At 45.4% G+C, this 13,293-nt stretch overlaps 1 protein-coding gene across 4 annotated transcripts in view; it reads left to right on the top strand.

The window, feature by feature from the left end:
* The window catches only part of LOC143958211 (multiple epidermal growth factor-like domains protein 11), a 970,559-nt gene that overhangs the window by 773,978 nt on the left and 183,288 nt on the right, over positions 1 to 13,293 (top strand). For all 4 annotated transcript variants that reach the window (XM_077467688.1, XM_077467691.1, XM_077467690.1 and 1 more), the window contains one exon: positions 9,378 to 9,524. In XM_077467688.1, coding sequence (XP_077323814.1) covers positions 9,378 to 9,524 — 147 coding nt within the window. The remainder of the gene's footprint in view (positions 1 to 9,377; positions 9,525 to 13,293) is intronic.

Raw genomic sequence — 13,293 nt, forward strand, 5'->3', positions numbered from 1 at the left:
TGACTTTTTGTAAAGTAAAAGGTTGTTATTCTTGTTAAATCACAGGCTATTATGCTATGGAGCGTGTTTAGATAAAAACAGTGCTTATCAGAGGTTGTTATTAAAGCTCTTTTTTTTTTTGAGACTAAGGAGCTTTCTTTTGGTGGTATTTCAGCACCACTGTTTTTTTTTTTGCTAAACAAATGAAAAAGGACCAAAAATAAAAAAAATAAAAACGTTTCTCTTAGTATCTGTAATGCCACGTACACACGATCAAATTATCCGGTGGAAAAGTCTGGCGACTTGAGTCCACCGGACAATCCCTCCGTGTGTAGCCTCCGGCGGACTTTTTTTTACCCAAAAGTACGGCGGACTTAGAAAGTAGTTTTGCACTCCAATCTTTCCGTCGGACTCGCATTTCGGCGGACAATCCGGCCGTGTGTGTGCCAGTCCGCCGTACTTTTGAAATGAACGGACTTTTCCCGCTCATTTTGAGCGCGTCCCCAGGTAGCTGGGGGCCAGCGAAGGAGGCGTCGCTGGCCCCGTCTCCTGGTATGGACTTAAAGGGGAATCCCTACGCCGAAAAATCGGCGTGGGGGTCCCCCCCTAGGTCCACATCAGACCCTTGTCCGAGCACGCTAGCCGGCCAGCCAGGGAAAGGGGTGGGGACAAGCGAGCGCACCCCCCCTCCTGAGCCGTACCAGGCCACGTGCCCTCAACATGGGGGGGTGCCTTGGCGAAGGGGGGACCCCCGGAGCTGTGCAATAAACTATTTTAACCCTTGTGTGTTGTGTTTTTCTTTTTACTTTTTTTCACAGGTGAATGGGTAGGGGTACATTGTACCCCATACTCATTCACATAGGGTGGGGTGCCGGTATCCGGGGCCCCCTTATTAAAGGGGGCTCCCGGATTCCGATAAGCCCCCCGCCCGCAGACCCCGACAACCAACGGCCAGGATTGTCGGGAAGAGGCCCTTGTCCTCATCAACATGGGGACAAGGTGCTTTGGGGTGGGGCGGCCTGGTACGGCTCAGGGGGGGGGGGGGGGCGCTCGCTCGTCCCCACTACCTTTCCTGGCCGGCCGGGTAGCGTGCTCGGACAAGGGTCTCATGTGGACCTAGGGGGGGACCCCACACCGATTTTTCGGCGTAGGATTCCCCTTTAAGTCCATACCAGGTGACGGGGCCAGCGACGCCTCCTTCGCTGGCCCCGGCTACCTGGAGACGCGCTCAAAATGAGCGGACTTTCCTCCACATGTGTGGGCGAGTCCGTTCATTTCCAAAAGTACGGCGGATAGTCCGGCGGACTTAGTACGCCGTATTAGTCCGCTGAAAAAGTGCCGTGTGTGGGCAAGTAGCTCGTTTGGAAAGTTAGGCCGGACTAAGTCTGCCGGATAGTCGGCTACGTGTGTACGCGGCATTTTAGAATTTTGTAAATAAGTAATTATTTTCCTTTACTAGTGCGTGGTGATAAGGTGGCACTGATAGCCTGTACTGATGAGAAGACACTTATGGGAATTGATAGGCGGCACTGATGGGCAGTAGTGATAAGCACTGATGGGCACTGATAGGCGGTAGTGACAGGCACTGATTGGCAGAAATGATGGGCACTGATAGGCAGTAGTGATAGGCACTGATTGGCAGCAATGGTAGGCACTGATAGGCTGCACTTATGGGGACTGAAATGCGCTGTCAGAATGAGGAGAGGACTACCAATAACCAGCAAATCCTGTTTACACTGATCAGCTGATTGGACACAGCTGATCACATGGGAACTGGCCGCTGTGATTGGCCTCTTACACAGAGATCACAGAGCGCCCCTGATGTGCGTCCCGGGGGGTGCACGTGAGAGGGGGTGCGTGGTCAGTAAGAGGTTAATACATTTTTAACGTAGCGGTATTGTCACCACTTGGTTACTAGCAATCTGCCAATCCACCCTGCTGCCAGACCCCCCATATATCAGTTAAGACAATGAGCAGTCATTTGCGTAGTTTTGTTACGTTTATTGCGGGATATAACTTGGGTAGGACAAGGGACGATACGGGACGCCCACAGCATTTGCTGACTTGTATTCAAATTTGCAGAGCATTAATCAATAACTTCTGTCTTATGCCGCTTACACACGACCGTTTTTTCCATCAGAATAAACTCTGACGGTCTCTGACAGAGTCTACTGAAACGGACTTGCCTACACACGATCACACCAAAGTCTGTTAGTTTAGAGCGCGGTGATGTACAACACTGTACGACGGGACTAGAAAAGGGAAGTTCAATAGCCAGTAGCCCAATAGCTGCCCTGCGTCGTTTTTTTTTGGTCCGTCGGAACAGCATACAGATGAATGGTTTTCCCGATCGGAATTGATTCCATCGGAAAGATTTAAAACATGTTCTATTTCTAGGTCCGTCTGAATTTTTGAAAAACAAAAAAAGTCAGATGAGGCCCAACACACGATCGGAATATCCGAGGAAATTATTCCGTCTGACCTTTTCTGCCGAAAGTCCGTTTAGAGAATCTGGACAGCACACAGACTTTTGGAAGTTATTACCAAGTGCTTACCACGCTAAAGAAGCACAGCGCCTCTCCCCACTAGCTTGACACGTGGTAATAGGTGGACTACTGATACCAGCCAGTCCAAGATTTCAAACGCTGCGTCCCCCAGCCACAGCATTCCCTTACTACTTCAAAGATCTTGTATACTTCCTCAATGCTGACCTCCTTTCAAAGTGCAAGTCCCGTGTTCCTCGGTCACAGCAGCTTGACTTTAGTTCTGCAACTTTCCTCCTGACTCTTTAACACTACTTCTTCTTCACCAACCTTCATCTGTGATACAAGTACCGTGTTCCTCTCCGGTCACGACAGCTTGACACCAGCTCCCGGATGAAGATTTCTGATGGCTCCTCCAGCCCTCCGCCGTGCCCCCTCCCCCCCCCCCCCCCCCCCACCGTAGGGATGCCGGGAACAGCAGTCTAGTACTCCATTCTGTCTTTTTCTGCTCCCCCCAGTAGCACCTGATCCCCAGCTTATATGGGAGGCCTGCCTGCTGCCAACACCGAGAGGTAATTGGTCAGAGCTCCTCACATGAGCTGCCTCCCACTTATGCCCCGTACACACAATCGTAAAAAGGTCTGATGGTTTTCCCGACGGAATTCCTACGGAATCCACTCAAGCTGTCTTGCCTACACCCGGTCCCACACAATTCTGACCGGCAAGAACGCGGTGACGTACAACACGTACAACGGGACTAGCTTCCGTCTCGTAGTTGAATCTAAGCATGTGTGAGTTTTTGCGTTTTCGGAATTGCATACACACGGTCGGAATTTCCTATAGAAAGTTTTTCCGTCAGGAAAATTGAGAACATGCTCTCAAATTTTTTTGCTGGTGGGAATTCGGCCAACTAAATTCCGATGAAGCATGCACACGGTCGCATTTTCAGATGAAAATCTCTCATCGGTCTTTTGCTGGCTGAAATTCCGATCGTGTGTACGCGGCATCAGACTTCAGGTCCAACCCCACTCCAGAGACATCTTTCTGACAATAGGGGAGGCATCCCAGAAATCAAAGTACAGGTGACCACACCCACCACTGCACTGCACACGCCCAGTCCCAGAATCAAAACAGACAGGCCTAGCGCGCAGCAGAAGCCTGCCTAAATTTGCCTGTACATATCCTGAGCAAGTAAACTCATCCATACATATCTCCATACTTATTTTGCCGAGAAATCACTTTGAACCCCCCCCCCCCCCCCCCACAGCATGTCTAGCCATGGCTAGAGCAATGTCCCTCTGTCCCTCTTTCTCCCTCATTTGTCCCCCATTTTGGTCTGATCTATATAGTTGTATATAAAATGCACTTTTTATCTTTCAAAAAGTGTTCTCAGTGCTAAACCTTTCATCTAATTTCTAAATTGCTGCATTTGTAAATTTTAAAAGACAATATAAAGAATAGTTGTGGTAAAAAAAAAAAAAGTCCTTGTGGATTTATTTCCACATTTTTTTGGTTAATTCTCCTTTAAGGGGTGTGGCAGGGGGCGTGCCCTAAGCCTACATACATTTGCTAGTAGGTGTCCCTCATTCCCCTCTCAAAATGTTGGGAGGTATGTGAATGGAAGCGTGCTCTACACAACAGATAACAGAAGAGACTCCGGGAAATCTGTGTAGATTTGATGAGATATCCATTTTTAGTATATTGTATAAATATATACACACTATGGGGGTTATTTACTAAAGGCAAATCCACTTTCCACTACAAGTGTAATGCAAGTGCACTTAGAGGTACAGTCACTGTAGATCTGAGGGGAAGATCTGAAATGAGGGGAAGCTCTGCTGATTTTATCATCCAATCATGTTCAAGCAAAAATGCTGATTTTTGTTTTCCTTGCATGTCCCCCTCGGATCTACAGCGACTGCACTTTCAAGTGCACTTCCAAGTTCACTTGCAGTGCACTTGTAGTGCAAAGTGGATTTGCCTTTAGTAAATAAACCCCAATATCTCTTATGCCCCGTACACACGATCGGACATTGGGGGTTATTTACTAAAGAAAAATCCACTTTGCACTGAAAGTGCACTTGGAAATAAAGTCGCAGTAGATCCGAGGGGGACATGCAAGGAAAATAAAAAACAGCATTTTAGCTTGCACATGATTGGATGATAAAATCAGCAGAGCTTCCCCTCATTTCAGATCTACCCCTTAGATTTAGAGTGACTGCACTTCCAAGTGCACTTTTAGTGCAAAGTGGATTTGCCTTTTCAGAAATAACCCCATAGCTCCCAACTGTCCCCGATTTGCAAGGGGCTGTCCCTGATTTGGAGCAATGTCCCTCTGTCCCTCATTCCTCCTCATTTGTCCCTCATGTTGGTCTGATCTATATAGTTGTATAGAAAATGCACTTTTTATCTTTCAAAAAGTGTTTCTCAGCGCTAAACCTTTCATCCAATTTCTAAATTGCTGTATCTGTACATTTTAAAAGCCAATATAAAGGAATAGTAATGTTAAAAAAAAATCCTTGTGGATTTAATTAACCTTTTTTTTGTTAATTCTCCTTTAGGCCGGGTTCACACCTCTGCGATGCGGGAACGCCGCGAATCCGTGGCGTTTTCCCGCATCGCATTACTCCCGCCGGCAGTTCACACTGCCCTATGCGAACGGCTGGGAGTGTCAATGATATGTTAATGACACCCCCAGATCCGTCCGCATATCGCAGTGCGATCTGCCGACTCGCACAGGAATCAGATCGCATGGTGTGAACCCCCTTGCGATCCGATTCTGTTGCGGACCAAAAAAAGGGTCCCGTGCGAGTTTGCTGCGGGAGCGATGCGAATTCAGCCATACTATCTGTATGGCTGAACTCGCATCGCTACGGAGATCGGATGTGATTTGCGGTGCGAATCACATCTGGATCTCCCCCCGCAGCAGTGTGAACCCAGCCTTAATTGGGTGTGACAGGGGGCGTGTCCTATGCCTACATACATTTGGTGTCCCTCATTCCCATCTCAAAATGTTGGGAGGTATGAATATCCCCCATTGATCGGACATTCCGACAACAAAATCCATGGGATTTTTTCCCCCGACGGATGTTGGCTCGAGCTTGTCTTGCATACACAAAGTTGGTCGGGAAATTTCCGATCGGCAAAAACGCAGCGACATACAGCGCGTACGACGAGCCGAGAAAAAGGAAGTTCGATAGCCAGTGCGGCTCTTCTGCTTGATTCCGAGCATGCGTGGAACTCTGTGCGTCGGAATTGTGTACACGCGATTGGAATTTTGTCGTAAAATTTGAGAACCAGATCTCAAATTTTGTGCGATGGGAAATTCCCGTGGAAAAATGTCCGATGGAGCCTATGCACGGTCGGAATTTCCGATAAAAAGGCTCTCATCGAACATTTTTTCCGTCGGAAAATCCGACCGTGTGTACGGGGCATTAGATTGTAAGCTCTAAGGAGCGGGGCCCTCTGATTCCTCCTGTATTAAAGTGTATTGTATTTGTAGGGTCTACCCTCAAGTTGTAAAGCGCTACGTAAACTGTTGGTGTTATATAAATCCTGTATAATAATAATAATAATATCTGCATTATTATGTCTATATACTGTGCACCAGATATCTGTCAGAGCCAACAGAGATACAGCAAATAAAGGCAAGTGCGGAGACAAGTAGGGTGTTAACAGGACAGAACAGTCAACCCCCCCCTCCCCCTCCCCCCCACCACCAGTTTACCTGCAGCATTTGGCAGCTTTATCTCGCAGGCCCACGCTCCTCTGCATAATGGGATAAACACAGGGGGAGAGACCTCAGGCAGAGAGTGGATTAACGTGTTACTCAGGAGATGCGCCCCCCTCCCCATCGGAGCAGAACAGGTACCGCATTGTAATTACCGAGGCTTCAATCTGCCTCGGCGGCTGAAAGTTTGAGGATTACTGCGAGTGAGTGAAAATCATTACACAGGCTGCGAGTCGCTTTCCCTCACTCGGCTTACTCGCCGTTTTTTTTTATTTTTTTTTTTTATTCAAACCGGCTCGAGTTAATGCAAAAAATAAATAAAAAATATTGCAGAGCTGAGGAAATTTGATGGCGAGCTTGAAAGTCCTTCGCCCTTCCGTCGCCGGACGTTCTCAAGCAAAAGAGACAAATGTGCCGAACGAGCGGCGGTTTTAAGGCAGAAGTTGGTGATTCGACACTCCGGATGTGAACAAAGTGCAAGAGACAAATTACTGTATTTATCGGCGTATAACACGCACTCCAAGTTGAGGAGGGAATTTTAAGGAAAAAAACTTTTAGGAGGGAAATTTAAGGAAAAAAAACTTACATTTAAATGCCTATCAGTGCAGCCTTATCAGTGTCCATCTGAAGCCTCGTCAGTGTCATTTGCAGCCTTGTCATGCAGCCTGTCTGTCATTGCAGCCTTGTCATGCAGCCTGTCCGTCATGCAGCCTTGTCATGCAGCCTGTCCGTCATGCAGCCTGTCCATCATTGTAGCCTTGTGCATCGTTGTCAGCTTTTATTTTTGAAAATGGCGCCACCGAGATGTCCTGTGTATCTCGGCGGCGCCCGGTAGCTCTTGCCCGCCTTCGGCCATACTGGGCGGCTTTCGGCCGTACTGGGCAGCTTTCGCCCGCCTTCGGCCTTTCCTCTGCGGCTTTCGGCCGCCTTCGGCTGTACTAGGCGGCTTGCGGCCTCCTTCGGCTGTACTAGGCGGTTTTCGGCCGCCGAGAAGGGCCGAAGGTGGCCGAAAGCCGCGAGAAGGGCCAAAGGCGGCTGAAAGCCACCAAGAGCCCAAAAAGAAATCGTGGAGGATCGGCGTATAAAACGCACCCGCGATTTCCCCCTGATTTTAAGGACACTTCATGGACTTACAATCTTACGGTATTGCCAGACCGGCTGAGAAATACTGATACCGTATGATAGTTCTCTAAATTTGTCCATGACCCTCGGTTACACTCAAGTAATTCAAATCCAAGTCTGTGGCAGAGATTTTGCTTTACCTAACACCCAAGCGGTTGCTAGGCCTAGTGAGAGGAGGTCTATCCGGAGGTTGTGAGAATCCAGCTGTGAAATGGTTAATCTCTGGATTTCTTCTATAAGAGACTTTAGATTTTTGCAGTTCCAAAAGTACCTGAACTTTTTCCTAACCCTCTACTCTTCATTAAGAGACTGTTTTATCTTCTAAATAAATAACTCAAAAGAAGATCCAATGTCAGTTTCTGCATTTCTTTGGGCCATCTACCACGGGAAACCCTAGACAGAGACGAGGTCAAGAAGGTAACAGTAAGCCCCACAAAACCAGCAGCTCCTTTGGGGGTCAGTGCTACAGTTGTATAAAAATATATAAATTTATTAAGACAAAAACATGATTAAAAATGGTCCTAAGAAGAGGGAGTACACAATACACATCAATTTGAATCTCTGAAGGAGAACTGCACAGTTAGACGTGCATCCATCCAAGGAAAGGAAACAGAATGTTGAATGTTGAGGTTGTCAACATGTTTCGCGGTATAACCGCTTCTTCAGGAGTATGCTTCCAGAGAAATTATGTATGTATATTTCACGGCTGGACCAACCAATTCAGTGAGACATCCAGGGCTTTTTTTCTCAAACAATAGGCGCAGGAACTCCCCTTTTCTGAGTCACCCCTTTTTCCCACCCCCTACCCACCTCCGAGCACCATCCTTTGGTTCCATCTCCTACCCACCTCCCAGTACCACCCCTTTTAGACATTACAGAACCAAGCATCATTTTGTGGTGCTAAGTTATTTGTATGGAGTTTGGTAATGATATCAAGAAAAGCAGTAAAATAGATCCCCTTCAGCCAGCAAAAATATATCCCCCTAACAACAATGTACCACCCACAACAAAATCCCCCACCCAGCAACAATAGGCTCCCGGCAGCATCAACAGATCTACAGATCTATAAAAAAAAAATGTGTTTTTAATATTTATATATTTTTTTTCATTTTTTTATTTTTTCAAAATTGTCGCTCTTTTTTTGTTTATAGCGCAAAAAAAAAATGCAGAGGCAATCAAATACCACCAAAAGAAAGCTCTATTTGCGGGGGTAAAAAAATATGGACGTCGATTTTGTTTGGGTGCAGCATCGCACGACCACGCAATTGTCAGTTAAAGCGACGCAGTGCCAAATCGCAAAAAGCGCTCTGGTCGGGAAGGGGGGTAAAATCTTCAAATCTTCCGGGGCTGAAGAGGATAAAGGGGCTCGTTTTCATTTTTTTTTTAACCTCATTATGTTACTGGCATAATCGATTATGAAAATAGTAATCGATTCATTTCATAATCGATTAGTTATCGATTTGTTGTTTCAGCCCCAATTGTGATTTCATGCACGCCCGGAGCAGCGTGGTCTTTAGGTTAATCTCTTGGTAAATCCGATACAAAACTGCATCCTCGTCATCCTGTCTCTGGAGTCGCAGATATTCCGAGACTTTCATGGAATATTTTAGGCAATGCGATCTTTTTTTTTTTTTTTTACTATGGAGGAGCATAATGGGGCCCCCGGGGAGATCCTTCCTGCAGAGGTCAGTCCTTGCTGATTCCGGGCCAGGTTTACAATAAAATGCCATTCTTTTGGTCCGGTCATTTTACTTATTTCATATTTGACCTTTTTATCTTTCAGGCAATTTGGCAGCTGCCATGCATAGCAAGTAAATCCTCACATGACTTCTTTTCACAATGATATTTTCTCCATTTCATGTTCCAGAATATTTCATGAACAAATTATACAAAAATAACATTAATAAAGGAAATAAAAGGTGTGATGGGAAATAATCATCATTTAACAGGAATTGCAGTTGTAACTAAAAAAAATAAAAAATAATAAAATTATTATTTTTAGATGATTTTTAGCTTGCTATGCGGTGATGGTCTGATTTTTTTAATTTTTTTTTTGCTTGCAGGTGTTCATTGCGATAACGTGTGCGCCCAAGGACGCTGGGGGCCCAATTGCTCCATGTCTTGTCACTGTGAGAATGGGGGGTCGTGCTCCCCCGAGGACGGAAGCTGTGAGTGTGCACCAGGATTTCGGGGAACCTTGTGCCAAAGAAGTAAGGAGAAATTAAATTCAGAAGTTATCAGTGTCCGCTATAATGTAACATTTCTCTTAGGCTGCGTTCACACCTGAGCGTAGCGTCTTTGAGCACTTTTCCAGCATTTTTATGAGCTTTTTTGCGCGTTTGTATGCATTGTTTTTGGGCTATGTCGTTTTTTTATTAGCCAATAAAAAAAAAAAATATTATCTGTTGTATCATTTGTTGCTAGGTATTTCAGCTTTTTTTTTTTTTTTTTTTTAGCTTTTATTTCTTCTTTTATTATTATTCATTTATTATAATGTTTTTTCGTTAGGGTAAGGGGTTTGAGTTCAGTTTAGGTTAGTGTTAGGCTCGGTTTACACAGGGGGCGACACGACTTGCCGCGCCGCGACCTGACAAGTCGCCCCCGTTCTGTACTACGGAACCGTTCTAAGAGGAGCGACTCGAGTCGCTCCGACTTAGAAAAAAGGTTCCTGTACTACTTTTGGGCGACCTCGGGCGACTTGCATTGACTTCTATACAGAAGTCATTTGCAAGTCGCCCCTGAGGTCGCGGCAGGTCGCGACGCGGCAAGTCGTGTCGCCCCCTGTGTGAACCGAGCCTTAGGATTAGGAGTTAGGGTTATTTATTATTATTGTGTTTATTTTTTATTTTATCTTATTTATTATTATTATACGGATAATAATAAATAAATGTAAAATAAATACACAAATAAATAAAAATCATTAATAAAAAATAAGTAAATTCAATAAATACTAAGTAACAATAAAGAAATCATGAACCCCTAAATGTAACCCTTACGCCTTAAAAAATAAAATAATAATAACTTAACAACCTAACACAAACATTTTTTTACTTAGACACCTTCCTGCCCAGGCCAATTTTCAGCTTTCAGTGCTGTTGTAATTTGAATGACAATTGCGCAGTCATACAACGCTGTACCCAAACAATTTTTTAAATCATTTTGTTCCCACAAACAGAGCTTTGTTTTGGTAGCATTTGATCACCTCTGCGGTTTTAATTTTTTGCCCAACAAATAAAAAAAGACCGAACATTTTGAAAAAAAAAATAGTTTTTCTTTGTTTCTGTTAAACTTTTTTGTAAATAAGTATGTTGCACTGATATGGCTGTGTTGACGGGCACCAATAAGGTGGCAGTGATGGGCACCAATGGACACTGATAGGTGGCACTGATATGCACTGATGGTCACTTATAGGTGGCACTGATGGGCACTTACAGATGGCACTGATGGGCACACATAGGCAGCACTGATGGTGACAGTCAGTGCCCATTTGTGGGCATCATTTGCACATGTGGATGGCCATGGGGTACATACCTGGCCATCCACATGTTGCCCCCTTCCCTGGTGGTCCTGGCGGCTTCTCGGGTGGTCTAGTGTGGGCATCCACGGGGGGCTGCACTGATAAATAATCAGCGCAGACCCCCCTGTCAGGAGAGCCACCAATTGGCTCTCCTCTACTCGCGTCTATAAGGAGGCCAGTAGCCAATAGCTTTAGTCTTGTAATTTATTCTGAGCATGCGTGAGGTCAGGAGACATCTCAGTCTCCTGACCTCAATATCATTGAGCCCCTCTGGGGAGATCTCAAATGTAGAGTTCATGCAAGACAGCCCAAGAATTTACAGGAACTGGAGGCTTTGTGCCAAGAGGAATGGGCAGCTTTACCATCTGAGAAGATAAAGAGCCTCATCCACAAATACCACAAAAGAATTCAAGTTGTCATTGTTGTTAAAGGTCATTTGGGTAGTTTCTGTTGTCATTATGATTTAAAAAGAGTAAAGACAGTTGATAGATAATAAATGGCATCAGGCAAACACCAGCCATGAGTGAAAGAAAAGTTTTTTGTTATCATTCATCTTCTCTGAAAAATGGCCAAGAAATCATAAATTCTGCCAGGGTATGTAAACTTATGAGTACACCTGTACATGATCCTGCACTTCCGCCTGCACGCGCGGGGGGGGGGGGGGGGGTGGCACGTGCTTGTCACTTCTGCTGTGATTATTCACAGCAGAAGCCGATCTGAGGGTGTCGGGCACTCGATGCCCATCAGCACCTGCCGATCATCGGGCAGAGACTCAGAATGGAGCTCTGCCTATGTTCTGACAGAGGGGGAAGGGATGGATTTTGGCGTTCCCCTAGTAAAAGCAGCACACACAGTACACAAATAAACACTGGCTAGGCACACGTTTAACCCTTTGATCACCCCTGATTTTTAACCCCTTCCGGTCTGTGTCATTAGTACAGCCGCGGCCAAAAGTTTTGAGAATGACACAAATATACATTTTTCCTAAAGTCTGCTGCCTCCGTTTTTATGATGGCAATTTGCATATACTCTAGAATGTTATGAAGAGCGATCAGATGAATTGTGATTAATGGAAAAGTTCCTCTTTGTCATGAAAATGAACTTAATCATATAAAAAAACATTTCCACTGCATCTGTGAAGAAGGCTTTAGGGCCCCCAAGAAAGTCCAGCATGCACCAGGACCGTCTCCAACAGATGATTCAACTGCGGGATCGGGGGGAGGGGGGGGGGGGGACACCACCAGTGCAGAGCTTGCTAAGGAATGGCAGCAGGCAGGTGTGAGGACATCGGCACGCACAGTGAGGAGAAGACTTTTGGAGGATGGTTTGGTGTCAAGAAGGGAAGCAAAGAAGCCACTTCTCTCCAGGAAAAACTTCAGAGACAGACTGACATTCTGCAGAAGGTCCAGGCAGGGATTGGACTGTTGAGGACTGGGGCAAAGTCATTTTCTCTGATGAATCCCCTTTCCGATTGTTTGGGGCATCTGGAAAAAAACCTTGCCCGGAGAAGAAAAGATGAGTGCCACCATCAGTCCTGTGTCATGCCAACAGTAAAGAATCCTGAGACCATTCATGTTTGGGGTCGCTTCTCAGCCAAGTGTGGGGCTCACTCACAAATTTGCCTAAGAACACCGCCATGAATAAAGAATGGTACAAAAACCTCCTCCGAGAGCAACTTCTCCCAACCATCCAAGAACAGTTTGGTGAGGAACAATGCCTCTCCAAGCACAATGGAGCACCTTGCCATAAGGATAAAGTGATAACTAAGTGTCTTGAGGAACAAAACATCGAAATTTTGGGTCCATGGCCAGGAGACTTCGCAGACCTTAATTATATAGAAAGAGAAGGAGGACGCACCGACCTTGGGCATTACCACAGATAAAATATATATTAGATAGAAAAAGCAAGAGTAATAGTCACAAACAAACATTTAAAAAAAGGCCTAACAGTGCTCCAACAATTCGGAACCATGTCTGTAAACACCTGCAACCTGGACCGGATGTTAGGGGGAACCAGATGGCATCGCAACCGGCTTACGCTTTACAAGGGAGTACCCTCTTCACCAGTTATCGCTGATGAAGTGGATACTCCCTCATAAAACGTAAGCCGGTTGCGATGCCATCTGGTTCCTCCTAACATCCGGCCCAGGTTGCAGGTGTTTACAGACACGGTTCCAAATTGTTGGAGCACTGTTAGGCCTTTTTTTAAATGTTTGTTTGTGACTATTACTCTTGCTTTTTCTATCTAATATATATTTTATCTATGGTAATGCACAAGGTCGGTGCGTCCTCCTTCTCTTTCTATATGAGTAGGTGGAAATGTAGCGCTAATGAAAAAACAATGCTAGAAAACTGTGTAAATACATAAATTAACATATATATAAGTGATAAAATCTATAAGTGAATAAGTCCCAATTTTAAAACAATGGGAAACAAATAATAAATATCAATTGCGTCAGTCCC

This window comes from Lithobates pipiens, unplaced genomic scaffold, assembly GCF_037356315.1.
Source record: "Lithobates pipiens isolate NorthernLeopardFrog02 unplaced genomic scaffold, aLitPip1_a1.2 Scaffold_6, whole genome shotgun sequence".
NCBI lineage: Eukaryota > Metazoa > Chordata > Amphibia > Anura > Ranidae > Lithobates > Lithobates pipiens.